The following is a 13,891-nucleotide window of genomic DNA, read 5'->3' as shown; positions in this document are numbered from 1 at the left end:
TCCCCTCTTGGGACTGTGGGGGCATTGTGGGGCTGTGGGATCAGACTGAGGGGTGATTGTGGGGCTGTGGGATCAGACTGAGGGGTGATTGTGGGGCTGTGGGATCAGACTGAGGGGTGACTGTGGGGCTGTGGGGTCAGACTGAGGGGTGATTGTGGGGCTGTGGGGTCAGACTGAGGGGTGACTGTGGGGCTGTGGGATCAGACTGAGGGGTGACTGTGGGGCTGTGGGATCAGACTGAGGGGTGATTGTGGGGCTGTGGGATCAGACTGAGGGGTGATTGTGGAGGAATTCTGGGGGGACTATGGGGTGATTGTGGGGCTGTGGGACTGTGGGAGCTCACCTCAGCTGGCGCTAGTGCAAGAAGTTGTCGATCCTGGCGAAGGAGCAGGAGCCGGAGCGCACACGGGCCATCAGCTGGACACACTCGGTGGCCTGGCCCAGCGCCAGCATCAGGGGGGGCTGCTTCGGCAGGTTCTGGGACTCTGGGGAGGGGCAGAAGCACAGGACTGAATAGACCCCCGACTCTTTCAGGGCTCCCCAGCCCTCTTTCCAACTGAGCTCCTTCCCCTGCTGAATCCTGACATGTTTTTGTTTCTGCTCAGAATTTGAAGGTCTTGATTTACCTATTAAAATAGTTAAGTCACCTCCTACGCATTCAGGACCTGAAGAACATGAAAGAGCGCCGGTTCACCCTTTCATCAGGTCTTCTAAGGGTTCGATTATGTAAAGGAGAACCCAGCTGGTAGGAACAGCGGAAGGGGTGGGGGCCGCAGACCTGTGCTGTGTCCTCACTCTCCCTTGTCGCCACCCTGATGAGCAGACGCCCCCCCCCTCCGGGTCTTCAACGAGCCGTCTCACCTGGGCCCCCAGCCAGGGAAAACGGGCGTCCCTGGCACTGCTGGAGCAGGGACTGGAAAGGGAAACTCAAAGCCGCGGCTCTGGAGCTCAGTGTTGGCGGCCTGGGCCCCAGCTCTTACCCAGGATGGCGCTGTTGAGAGCGGAACAGATGGATTCCCTCTGCATGGGGTCCAGCTGCTGCCCCACCGGGCAGTTCCAGGGGTCCGAATACGCCAACAGGCTGAACGCATCCTGCAAGACAGACCAACACTGCAGAGCCCACAACCCCACTTCCACCCGCGCCCCTGTGGCGGCTATCGAAGGTGCCCACTGTCCTGACATACTGAGCCCCGTCAGCGTGGGGTGTGTCCTCCCAGCAGGCCTAAACAGCCCAGACAAGGACACAGGATCAAAATCACTGGGACGGACAGATTTCCCAGCACACAAATCCTTCTGTTTTGTGCACTCAGAGCGTCTTAGCGATGTGTGCAAGCGTCACACAGAAGGCGGTGCTTGGATTTGGAAGTGTTTCTCCCCTGCACTGCTCGCTAGCGCCACCATGAGCCCCCATGCTGCCGCCCGGACTCGTACCTGCAGCATCTTCTTGTGCGTGGTGTTTTTGCCATATTCCCGGCCCAGTTTCTCGTTGAGGGCCTGCAGCTCGCGGCCAAACTGAATCATCCGCTCCGTGGCAGCCTGGTTGCCTCCGCAGAGCTGTCTGGGGGCACAGCTGTCCTCTGGCAAGTGGGCGGAACAGCAGAGGTCAAGGGTTAAAGGGTAAAGAAAAGGGCAAAGCAAGTCACCTGACGAGCACTTCTCAAGCTGACTCAGCTTAGGACACTTCTCTGCCACAGGCCCAACCCCATCTCCCTCCTCTCTCTAGCTGCTAACTGAACAGTAGTATTTCTACTACTAATAATAATTTCCTTGCAACTATACTGCAATTTTCATCACAGAATGCAGCCCCACCTGGGTGACACAGCAGCTATTCTGCAGCAGCAGCCCCTCTTACACAGCAGATCAGGGGAAAGGGACAACCTGTTTCACAAACTGAATTAAGGGGGAGCTTTAGGCAGGTCAGGCTGCTCAAGGCGAGTGGAGGGTAGACAGGTCACCATGGTTACGCCCCTTATCCTTTGAATAGAAGACCAGAGCACACCTGCCATGCCGTTCCCCACACTGGACTCGTCTGTCTGCAGGATCTCCTCGTGCTTGTAGGTACCGTTCATTATCCGAGAGGAGTTCTCCAGGACCCCGTTGGTGTAGTGCTCAGGCTCGATCTCCATTTCACTGTCACTGGAAATCAAAGACGTGCAAACAACTATTTGTTTTCTCGTTATCCTTTAAAGTTTTCATTTATTTCATACAGAAATCGAACAGCAAATGCAGTTCCTTCCACTGGAATATTCTTGCAGAACAGCTAGTGACAGAGGTCACACGATGCAAACCTCCACAGTGAACACTAGGGGGAGTACAGAAGTATACTCCTCATTTTGTCACGATTCCAAAATCCCAATAGATATGGAAAAGACAAGAAAGTCTTCTTTGAACAAGCAAGTTTCTGAATTTTCTTCATAATTTAGCATATTACTGCTTACAAATCCACTTACGAGTCCACTGTACCTGCTTCTGAACTCTTACAAATATACACTGGTTGAAAAGATGGCTCTCTCGTTTACAAATTTTAGAATCCTAATGATGTTGTATTCTGCTCCCAGAAAAAAATAGCACAAGCACTACACTGCATAAGCTAATTTAGATAGGTTAATTCATTGAAGTTATTTCATCAGAAAATTAAGTAAATCTATTAAAAACATTTCCTTAAAAATCTGTTCACAGAGGAAATTACCGTTGTTCAATTCCAACTCTTTCAACTGTTCCCATATTTTCTTACGTTTAGAAAATCTGAAGCCGACACTGCAGGGCCAGTGTGAGACCTCGCACAGCCCCCAGCTGGGCATCTGGATCACTGACCAGCCGACAGCTGCAGGAGCCAGACTGGCCCCATGTGCTCTGCTCACCTTGTCTCTTGATTGCTGGTGCTGCTGTGCGGCTGGGACTTGGTGGAGTCTGTGGAGTTGGACTCGGAGTAGTTGACTGAGGAAGGGGAGGAGGAGGAAGAGGAGGAGGTGGAGCTGAGCCCGGGGTATTTACTGTGGTTCTGTTTGCTCTTCCCCGGAGCCACCCCATTGCTGCAGGTAGGACTGTCTGCTCCTGGCAGCAAGAGGAAATGTCCATGAGGCACAGGGCACAGACTGCACAGCAATCGCTAACACACACACTGACACACCCTAGACACACACAGAACAGTCCATGTCTCTCTCGCAACACAACACACAAGCATCAAAGCAGAACATAGCTGAGGAGCTCCTCGGTGGTTCATTCAATAGCTCCACTTGCTTGGTTGCAGGCCGAGCCCATCTCCTGAGTTATGCCCTCCACTGACTACGGCTGCAATTCCACAACAGCTACAGGCTGGCCTGGATATCCTTGCTTGAAAACCCAGCAACACAGTCAATATCCCAGCAGCCCCTGTGATCCTGCGGGGCTGTATGGAGAGACGCATTGCTAACTGCCCTGTAAGAGACAGCCTCGGGGGCTCACAAGGCCCTGGCAGCTGCACATTCCCTTTGTGTCGACACAGGAGTTGCAGGAGTTGATGAGCAGCTGGCCTGTTCCAGTTGGGAAGACCCCCCCAAAAAAGACAAAAACCTAGCAGTGCCCAGTTTGAAAGAAATCACATGACCTCTCGCTGTTGCCCCCTGTAATACGACCATGCAAAGGGCAGGTGGGCTCAGAGGCCCAGAGCTGTGCCGCCGTACCTGTGGCGTGGAGGTGTGGGTTGGCTGCCCCGTGCCGTGGGCTCAGGCTGGGCGAGCAGGGGTAGCTGTCCTGGGACTTGGGGGAGCGACTGCTGAAGCAGCGGACCTCGCTGTCCGTGCCGTTCACCATCTCCACAAACTGCCGGCACCTGGGGGGCGACAGGGACCGTGAGGCCTCACGCCAGGCCCTGCCCTTTCCACCTGCTGACCCCTGACCCCTGACCCCTGACCCCTGACCCAGGACAGCAGGCCTGACCTCCGTACAGACGCACAGAACGGCCCCTGCAGACTTTCTGGCAGAAACTCTCAAATTAAAGTGCTTCTGTTTCAGAAACGCGAGCTCCCTCCTCGAACCAAAGGAAGGAAGGAAACAATTACTGTACTTTTCATTACTGATGGTAATATGTCATTATATCCTAATTTGAAATGAGTCCAAAAAAGCAGTAGAAGATGAAAGCTGTAAAATTAATCAAGCTTGTCGTACATGCTCGGAGGCGCCCACAAATTAATCTGACAAGTTAACTGGGCTTGCACACATACTGTAACTCGAGACGGCGTTTTCAAACCAGATGCACAAACACTACTTCAAGCCACCACTCAACACAATTCATTCAAAAGGCAAACTCTTTCCATGTGTTCTGGGTTTTCTAAATTACTAAGGCTTCCATGAGGCTTTCCTCTAATTTTCTGCCTTCCTTTTCAGAAGGGCTCCAGTAAGTAACGCGATCCCCAGGTGCAAGAATATCCATCACGGCGCTCTCAGTGCAGCTGGGATTGCTCCCACTGTTGCTTCGCCCAAGTTTAATTCTGAGGAAAACGTCTTTTGAAGGGAGGGAGCCTCACTCGGTAGGGCCCTAGGGTCTGAGACCAGCCTTGATCAGGCTGGGACATCTGCTGTAATCTTGCGGTTCGGAGAGGGCAGAAATGCTGCTCCGCCCCGGCCCTGGCCCACAGGCCCCCTACCGGGCCCGGGGGCTCCTGGGAGACTGCTCCTTCGCTCATTTTACCATCACGCCTAAATAAAAAACGTCAGCTGTGCTCTAGTCCGATGCGACCGTTGGACGCTACTTTATCCTTTTCGTTCTCTCTCACTCTGAAAAAAAAAAAGACTAACAATTTTTTTTTAAAACCACACCAAGTGCAGCTTCTGAAGCCGGCCCTCATTTCCTCGTATTGTCCCAACTGTGAAAGTCCCCCTGTAACTCACTTCCATGCCCTGTGTTTGTTTTATTCCAGCCCAGCGTTGCTTCAGTCACAAATTCACCATTTGGCTGCTTTCCCGATAACGGCTCTGAGCTCCAAAACCTTTGGCCACTTTTCAGTCAATAACTTTGGTCTGTGTGCTTTACAAAACCGCGCAATACGGGGAATTGTGAGACTTACTTTAACATGAATAGTAAATTAGGGTTGTGCTCTAAAAGTCCGGGATACAGCTGTTGTGTCGCCTCTATGGCTTCTCCAACCCTGCCCGCTAATACTAACTTCTGTATTCCTGTAAAGCAAAAAAAAAAAAGAGCACAGGTCAGAGTAGAGCAGTCACTCCTCCACAGTGAGCAGCACACCCTGCCACACCAGGAAGAGCTACTGGGATGGATAATCCAGTTAACACAGATGATCAAAGTGAACAAGCAGTCGCTGTTCAGGACATTTCAATGAACAACAAAAAAACATAAGTTTTCATAGTTTTGTTCACATATCGTTAATGCAGCATTTTCTTTTCTGTCCCAATGCAAGTCAGAGAGTTGAACAGTGAGTACAGTCAGGAAACTCGGTGGTGCCGTCTCCACCGACGGCTGACAGGAAGCATAACAGAGGCCTGTCAGACAGCGCAGTTGAAGGTGGGTGCGTGGGAGTCTTACTCTGTCTGTTCTTTATTGAAGACTGCTCCTCTTGAATCATGGTTTCTGTGGCCCGCGCAAAGGCAGTAGCTGTAGCACAGTACCCATGATGCACCAGGTAGCTAGACACCATACTGGGAGAACACGAAGAAGCAGTGTCATTAAAATGAAAGCAGAACTGTGGATGAATGGCACAGAAACGCACTTACAACAAATTGCTTTAACAGATTACCAGGAATTGTTGTATTAATTCACTGTATTTCTCTTCTTCTACTTTAGAAGGTCTTTTATAATAATAATAATAATAATAATAATAATAATAATAATAATAATAATAATAATAATAACAACATCACTTTATTAACCCTTTACAATTTCTTGCATTAGGAATGATCTTTTCACAGACCCCAGCTTGCTCTCCATGAGACACACAGACACACAGACAGGGAGAGAGCCTGGGGTCAGAGCACAGGGTCAGCCATTGTACGGCACCCCTGGAGCAGTTGGGGTTAAGGGCCTTGCTCAGGGGCCCAACGGAGAGGGATTCCTCTGCCAGCTGCAGGATTTGAACCGGCAACCTTCCAGCCACAGGCACAGATCCTTATCTGGTTCTGTGACCCCCTTCGGCTTTCCTACATCCAATATCTCCTCTAAATGTGTGTAAAGTGCTTTGAGCAGCCACTTTTAAGGCGCTATATGAAATAAAGTTTATTATCCTTTCCGAAATTCCCTTATTATCATATGCAAAAAGGCTTTTTCCTTCTTTTCCTCAAGTCCACCTCAGACTTGAACTACTTTGATAAAATTAGCAATCTAAGTACAGTACTCAGAGTCTTAGCCAGTCCATCACTGACAGCATAATACACAAATTAGAACAACATCTAAATTATTGCTGTGCAAAATGACACTAAATCACTACATTAAGGGGCCCAAACACAGTGAATGCACAGCATAACTAGCATTAGAGTTACTCAACTATACCTTTACTATATTTGTACTTTTATTACAACTCATCTTTCCTTCTAAACATCTTAAGCTAAAAAAACAACCGGACGTGAAGCTGTTCCAAGGCACAAAGGAAAGAAGGTCAGAGCGCCCACTGTCTGCGGTCTCTTACTTCTGCAGCACGGTTTGCCACTCGCCCAGCCTCTCTCCGATGGGGAAGCGCGCGATCATGCTGTGGATCTTGGCTCTCCACTCGCTCATGTAGTCCTCAATGTCGAACACGAAGGGCTGCTGCCCGAAGTTGGCGTCCACGATCTCGCCAGGCGTCTGCAGGCCCACCGTTGGGTACAGATTGGGCTGGGAGGGGCGGAGGGAGGGGGCACAACGATAAGACGCCCTGTCATGCACCGGCGGTGATCCCACAACCCCAAGACCGCGCTCAGTGACTCTTGGCCCTGCGTCGGAGCGATGCATATCACTGATAGCTTTTAACCTGACTCCATGCTCAAGTCAGCCAAGCATGGAACCTTTTTTTATTTAGACTTTAAAAGGGGAGCTGCAGTCCCAATTTCTCAGACTGGTTATTAAATCTGGATAACAAAATAAATTAATTGACATTATAGAAAAAACAAAATTAGAAATTGCGCATTAAGCACAAAATCGTGATCTTTATGAATGAAGTGTAAGTCGCCATGTTGTGGCAAAGCACTGGTCTCGCCATGGGCAAGTCCGAGCTGGCTCACTGCAATGTGAAGCGGCCCTTCGCGCTCACTAGTCTCTGTATTGACTAATCTGAGGCACAGGTGAATAAGTACAGGTTAAGCAGCAGACATTTCACCACAGAAATGTTCCAATGTGACCAGCTGCCAGATTTAACAAGTAGTATTTGTCGGCAAAAACCGTCTGGAAGTGGAGAGCAGTATTCCTATTGAATTAAAAGAGCGGTATTCGGAAGCCCGCTTGTTTACAATGTCATTAGGCCGCTCCACGTCACCAGAAGCTTTGTTGCCTCGTTCTGAATCACAGAACATGGCACTGAGCACACCTGGAAATGTCGTCTACGTTGTGATGCAAACTGGAGATTCTACAAGTTACCGTGTACATTTGATTTTTATTGCGGTTTGAAATCCTCTCATCAATGCTGATGCTTTCTAACCCTGAAACATGAAAATTGCATTGCAGCTCCCCTTCAAATTCAGGTCCTCCTGATCTGGATTCGTCAGCTGCGAGTGCATCTCATGTCGGCTCACTGGGACACCGAGGAAGGGAGTGCAGGCAGACTCTCCCAACACGCTTGTTGCCAGATGGGGCACACGGCCTGCCCCCCTGGTCTGGTTTTTAACCTGCGCTGCTCTGCGACCGGAGGAGAGATGCACCCCCTGCCGACAGCACCCCAGAGGTCGCCCAGGGGTCGCCGTGCTACTGGGAGCTGAGAGAGCCCTGCCGATTCATTACAACTGCTCCCTGTGCGGAACTTAACCCATTGTGTGCTGCTGCTCAGGGAATTCCAGTCACAATCGACTGGCCATGCCCAGGCTCGAACCCGTGACACCTGGATCATAGAACTCAGCCTGCATTCAGGAATCGGGTTTACTGTGTAGGGCAAGCAGACTCAGTGCCTACGAGAGGTGTCACGAAGCAAAAGAAAAAACGTCCATTTGCAAATAATTCTGTGATTAATTCTAACAGTCTCTCTTAACAAATCAGGCTGGTATTTTGAAGCTAAACCCAGGCTTTCAATATCTAAGACCTGCCACTGCTTTAGAGTGTGATAACGTTAAAAGCTCTCTAAAAAATAAAATTTAGTGATTCATAGAAGAATGAAGGATGTATTGAAAAAGTCAGCAATACTTACAGGAAGGTCTGTGAATGCTATACCTGTAAAACATATGAGAGTGTGAATTAGTTCTGGCTGCTTCACATCATCAGTCATCAGAAAAACACATACAGCTATTTTTTTTTTTAAGATGTCCATTTTCCATTTCACAAGGAACAATGTAATTGCACAAATGGCACATTAAGCATCACCCACCTAGACTGTGCCCGTTCTTGGTGTAGAAACAGGTGTTGTTGATGAGGTTGACGCAGCAGCCAATCACATCGCCCGTTGTGAAGGTGGGGCCGTACGGTTGGCCAGTCCCTGATGAGCAGAAGGAGTGTCCATCATCTCCATGGTAACCATACGAGTGTTTATCCCAACCTGTGGCAGCAAAAAGGAAAGGAAAACAAATACTGTACCTGCGACAAGTAAACGTACCTCGCAAACAAATTCAGCAGTTTTTAAAGTGTCTTATCTCAAGTTCGGGTCAGCCAGAAGTTTAAGCAGAATGGTGCCGATTCAGCTGGGTCTAGCAGAAACATTTTAGACTGTGGAAACAGCCACTAGAACAGAAGAATGTGCTATAACTTTAAGATTTAAACTCAGACGCCAAAATGCAAAAATAAAACTGATTATAAAAACTCAACACCACGGATCGCTGAGGTGTTCAGCTGTGGAACTATGTCTATGAAGACCCTTTAGCCTATCTAACCCATTTGTCAGTCAGTAGTTAATTGACAGATCTCATTCAGCCCGCTTCTTGAAAGAAACCAGGGTATCGGCTTCAGCAACCTGGCCAGGTAACCTGATCCACACCCCCACACCCCTTTGTGTAAACAAGTGTCCTCTTCCACACAGCACTTGCACATACAGTAGATTCCACTATTTCCCATAGGTTTGTGTGTCACTGTTGGTAGATGTAGGTATCTTTCATAGATAAATCTTAAATAAAGTCATATAAAATGGTAGTTAGCAGATTTGTGTTTCACTGTTAAGTTAATGGTACGAGAGCTGTTAAAGAAGACCAGTTACTACATTTCTCATGCCTATTCATTAAAAGCCAGGATCGTTTAATAAGAAGGTGTGTGCACTGCCTGCAGGGCCTCCAGCTGTTACCACAGGCTGCTCAGATGGACGCAGGCTGGTCAGGCCCAGGAGGAGCCTGCTGGGAAGAGTGCCAAAGAGAATTTCCTTTGCCTCTTCGATGTGTCTGCAGGACCGCGTTGCTGCTTTCAGCCAGGCAGGCCCCGGTCCTGCACACTGCAAAGTGTCACGTTACACCAGCCCCGTGCAAACAGGCCAAGACTAAATATATCTCCTGACCAAATTAGTCTCCTCCAGCACCCAGCACAGCCCCAGCATGCACAGCAGAGGAGCGGGAGAGGGGCGAGAAACGCTGAGCTGAACTTGTGTCTGGTTCCCAACATTTCGACATCTGTCTCGCTCCGCTACGGCTTCCCGCACTGACAGAGGGCCTGCTGCCCTCATCGCGCCACAGTCTCGTGATTGGTTACGTCGCTTGGGCACTCGCACACTCCAGCGCACGGCAGCACACGGAGAGAGTCCAGGTGGCTGAGTGCATGCTTGAGCCGCCACAAGAACAGGGTCTTGAAAACATGCAGTGAAACTAGGAAAATCCCCCAAAATTGCCAAGTTATTCCTAAAACTTAAGAGGCGTTCCTTACAGGATAAGGCCTCACGTCATCAGTACCCAAATGTCGTGCAACAGCAGCTCTGAAAGGAAGATTTCAATGTGAACTGTTAAACGCCTTGGGGCAACCTTGTTGTGAAAAGTACTATATCAAAATAAACTGAACTGAATTGAACTGGCAATGTGAACCAGAAAGTGACACTTTTTACTGGGCTGAAGCACAGTATGTTTTTAAAAGCAGCTAAGGCTGGGTTATATTTTACACCTCGGTGACAGCAATCAGAAATACAGGAGGTTTTTAGATTCCCCCCCCGTAACACCTCCTCACAAAATCGAGGGGACTGACTAACAGGAAAGCCGAATCCCTTCATAGCACAATACCTAATCTCTGGTTTGAGTCACTACAAAAACAAAACAGTCACAACAAATGGGTCGAGTTTGAATGCAGGGCACTGCATGGGCCGATCGCTACTGTATCGCAGGCTGCGAGATTGCTCCTCAGGCCCTGTGCAACAGATTTTCCACTGAGCGCACCGAAAAGGGCCAGCTTCCACTGTGGGACAGGAAAGCCTCCGAGGGCAGAGACGGATCTCGAACAGCATCTTTCCTGCCCAAAAAGCATTTGACAATTTCCCCGTTTTACAAAACAACTCGACTGAACTCGAGTGAACCCAATTCCTTTAGGATGGGGCCGAGTCAATGATATATAGCCTTGTTTGTCTCACCTCACTTTGCACCTCCACTGCCACTGAGAAGGAAAAAGCCTGTCTCTTCCTAACAAGGCTGTTCCAGTGACCAATACCTGCAAGTACCTGCACAGACACTAAAACCCCACACACCAAGTGCCTTGGAAGAGTCAGCCAAGCAAGGGAAGAAGGGAAAACAAAGCTGTCAGCCTGTTTAACAGACAATTTACAACCATTTTAATTGCTTGTTTATTTCCACTGTGTGATACAGTCTTGGCCTTGACCTTGTGCCTGTCAGAGCCTCAGGCTTTCCCCTGGTATCAATTCTGAGATAAGCAACTAGCCCCAGACGTTAGACCGCGCAGGTCACAAGACTCATGAATACGATGACCGGCCTTCAGGGCCGGTTTCTGCAGCATGGTATACTTGTATGTGTAGGCTTTCTAACATTGTCTTAACCTCTGGTGCTGCAGCTGTTAAAAATATCCCTCTAATTTCACAGTGGGTCCCATAATACAGCCACAGTTGTGAGCTGGAAGATGCATGCTTCTTGGATCACTCAAAGGCACACAAGAAGATCACAAGGATGAATAACACTCTCTGATTCCAGGTCAGGCAGACTCTGGACCAGTCAGTTAATAGGTTGAGAAAACCGTCCCATCTGTGCAGGCTACAGTGAGTACACACTGCTCCAGCTGCGGTCAAAGTCCCAGAAAGCTACAATTCCTCCAAATGCCTGCCAAAAGAACTGTTTAAATCAAAGACCTTTAATAACACTGCTCACAGCCAGCTCCTGACACTGCTCAAGTTCATTAGCATTATGGAGTGATTAGGAGTAATTATTTAAGTGAGGAAAAGGTGCATGTAGCTATACATTATTAAAACAGATGGTGTGAGTGGCTAGGTGGCACTATTCCATTTGGAGCACAGTATTCACACCAATGCCCCAGTGGCGACAGTGCTATGGGGTGTGCTCTCCTTCAGATGAGACACTGAATTCGAGTCCCGACTGCTCTTTGTTGAGAGTAGGGGAGCTAACCGTGGTGTCCCAGCCGAATGGCACTCAGGGCTTGCACAATCTGGCCTAAATGTCAGTTCAAATGGTGAAGCAGCTTCTCACATCTCCTCCTGATCTGCTGTCCTGTGATCTGCTGCAGAAAGCCCACCATCTGGATGCCGCACTTGGTGGTGCAGGATATGGGGCTCTTCTTAAAAGCAGTTTGGGACACTTCTAAATTCACCTAATTAAACCAGAACAGAAACTGCTTCATGGCCTTGTCTGGGAGTGTTTGGCAGCAAACCTGTCCACAGGATAGCACCTCATGACCCAACAGTCTGGCTCACGTACAGCTAGTGAAATGGCCCGCTTTGTGAGTTACAATGTCTCAGCAAAGGATGACAACTGAAAACAAGGCTGTGAGGAAAGAGCCCCCCTGTTCTGAGCGGCTTTCTCGAGACAAGCACAGACTTGTTCTGTGGGACTCCGGTTCCACACCTCCCCCTGATCTAGAGAGAGAGAGGATCAGGGACACAGCTGCACTGCAAGAAACACTCTGGGATTAGACAAGCATGCTTCCTCAAAATAACAAATCTAATCCCAGAATTCCCACACCCTCCAGAATCGGACCAGTGATCAATCCTGCCGGGGGAGGAAGATGGAAACTCAGCAGAGCCCAGTGTGTGATCTTCTATAACAGCCTGAGGAACAAGGACTGAGCCTCTCCAACACCTAAATGTTATTGTTGTAAATCTCATTGCCACTGCTTTGGCAACACTGTAATTCATCGGTCAAGGCAATAAAGCTCTTTGAATTTTAAGCTCTTTGGATGAGTGCGAGCTTGAAGATCCACATCCACGCCCATGTTTATGGTTGACAGGCCGGAGAGATAAGGGGGCACCACATAGCTGACTGCGGACTTTCTGATGGGGGGAGGGGCATTGAGGAAGAGGAACAGGAGAGAAGCAGCTAACTCTTCGCACCTGCATCTTTCAGACAGCTCAGACATTTTTTTCCCCCCCATCTTCCGACTTCTACACTCTTTGCTTTTCTTCTTGATGTGCAAAGAGTTCTGTGGCAATCTTGCACTGAGATTGTAGTTATTTTGTCAAAGGTCACAGTTAATCCCGACAAATCTGCAGTTTGTAGCTAACAAGCGGCCTTCTAGTTTTACAGATGCGTACAGTGGAACAAATGAGGTCACTGATGAGGAACATCCAACAAGGCGACATTTAGATCTGATCGGTAAACGTGATGGATTGGCTACTACAACCCTTCTGTAGGCTGCTCCTGCATATATTACCTTGAGTTCATTTCATCACGTTTTTCAAGAGGCTGATCAGTGTGCATTAGGATTTGCTAAATGACAAGCTGTGTGTCTTCTAAGCTGTAGCACTAATGGTTAAAGTTGTTAAACTTCAGGGAAGGATTTGAAGGGTAACTCCCGATCACGTCAAAGACTTCTGCACAGCAGTGTGAGTCCCAGAAGAGGACCTGGTTTTCGGATCGTATGAGCCTGGATTAACGTCTTTGATTTATCCGTGTCTGGGGGGCCTTGGCATATTTGTTTATGTCTACAACCTGCGTATGAAGCAACGTGGAGATTTTTCCTTAATTATGAGCTAGTTCTAACAGGCTATAGTATAAAACTAATGGTTTCCTTACAGACTTAATAAAATACAGGAAACAAAACATTCAAGATAACCTTTTGTCCTTTCCAGGCTAATGTACTTGTCTTTTTTGTGGGTTTTTTACCCGCATGGAACTGACTAAAATAACTAAAAGCAAATTGTGGTATAATTTATAACAATGCCAATGCTATCTTCCATAAGAAATCAGCTAAGAATGAGACTTCAGAAACGGACGTGCAGCACGGAGAATTCCGTTGTACAGGAAGTTAATGGTTAATTGTGGTGCACTGGGGATAAGACAATACCCCTGCTGGAGAAGGACAAACTGTTCCAAAGTGTATCGATTACAGATGAGAGGTGTTCTCTCTGACACCGTTCACAGGGCCTCTTGTCTATGGATCTGTCTTTGCAAGCGTTTATTTATGGACCTTTCCACAGAAAGCCAATTGAACTGCAGAACGACAGGATCACCCTGTCCCAGAGCCTTCTCTGCAGTGACTGATGAGCAGCGCTATCCATAGGGATCTCCGATTTCCTCCTGGGGAGGCTCCGACACAGTTATTTATCAGCTCTACTCCAGAGCAGGTCTACACAGAACCTTGTCAGCCACAGGGCTCCCAGCAGACAGCCCTCCAGACGGTGGTGGGCAGAGGTCACGACAA

At 48.6% G+C, this 13,891-nt stretch overlaps 1 protein-coding gene across 2 annotated transcripts in view; it reads right to left on the bottom strand.

Moving 5' to 3' along the window:
- The window catches only part of ranbp10 (RAN binding protein 10), a 27,032-nt gene that overhangs the window by 3,604 nt on the left and 9,537 nt on the right, over window positions 1–13,891 (bottom strand). Inside the window, exons 4-14 of one of the 2 annotated variants that reach the window (XM_088613559.1) lie at window positions 8,478–8,645; window positions 8,301–8,323; window positions 6,618–6,802; window positions 5,522–5,634; window positions 5,046–5,154; window positions 3,663–3,811; window positions 2,862–3,048; window positions 2,000–2,136; window positions 1,432–1,577; window positions 981–1,092; window positions 344–485 (exon numbers count right to left, since the gene is read on the bottom strand). In XM_088613559.1, coding sequence (XP_088469685.1) covers window positions 355–485; window positions 981–1,092; window positions 1,432–1,577; window positions 2,000–2,136; window positions 2,862–3,048; window positions 3,663–3,811; window positions 5,046–5,154; window positions 5,522–5,634; window positions 6,618–6,802; window positions 8,301–8,323; window positions 8,478–8,645 — 1,460 coding nt within the window. In that variant the 3' untranslated portion in view covers window positions 344–354. Of the gene's footprint in view, window positions 1–343; window positions 486–980; window positions 1,093–1,431; window positions 1,578–1,999; window positions 2,137–2,861; window positions 3,055–3,662; window positions 3,812–5,045; window positions 5,155–5,521; window positions 5,635–6,617; window positions 6,803–8,300; window positions 8,324–8,477; window positions 8,646–13,891 lie in introns of both variants that reach the window. The other variant, XM_088613558.1, reaches the window with a different exon arrangement.

The sequence above is a fragment of the Lepisosteus platostomus genome, chromosome 20, assembly GCF_059453375.1.
Source record: "Lepisosteus platostomus isolate fLepPlt1 chromosome 20, fLepPlt1.hap1, whole genome shotgun sequence".
Lineage (NCBI taxonomy): Eukaryota > Metazoa > Chordata > Actinopteri > Semionotiformes > Lepisosteidae > Lepisosteus > Lepisosteus platostomus.
Note: the sequence above shows the minus strand (reverse complement) of the source record. Positions and strands in the feature narration are given on the sequence as shown.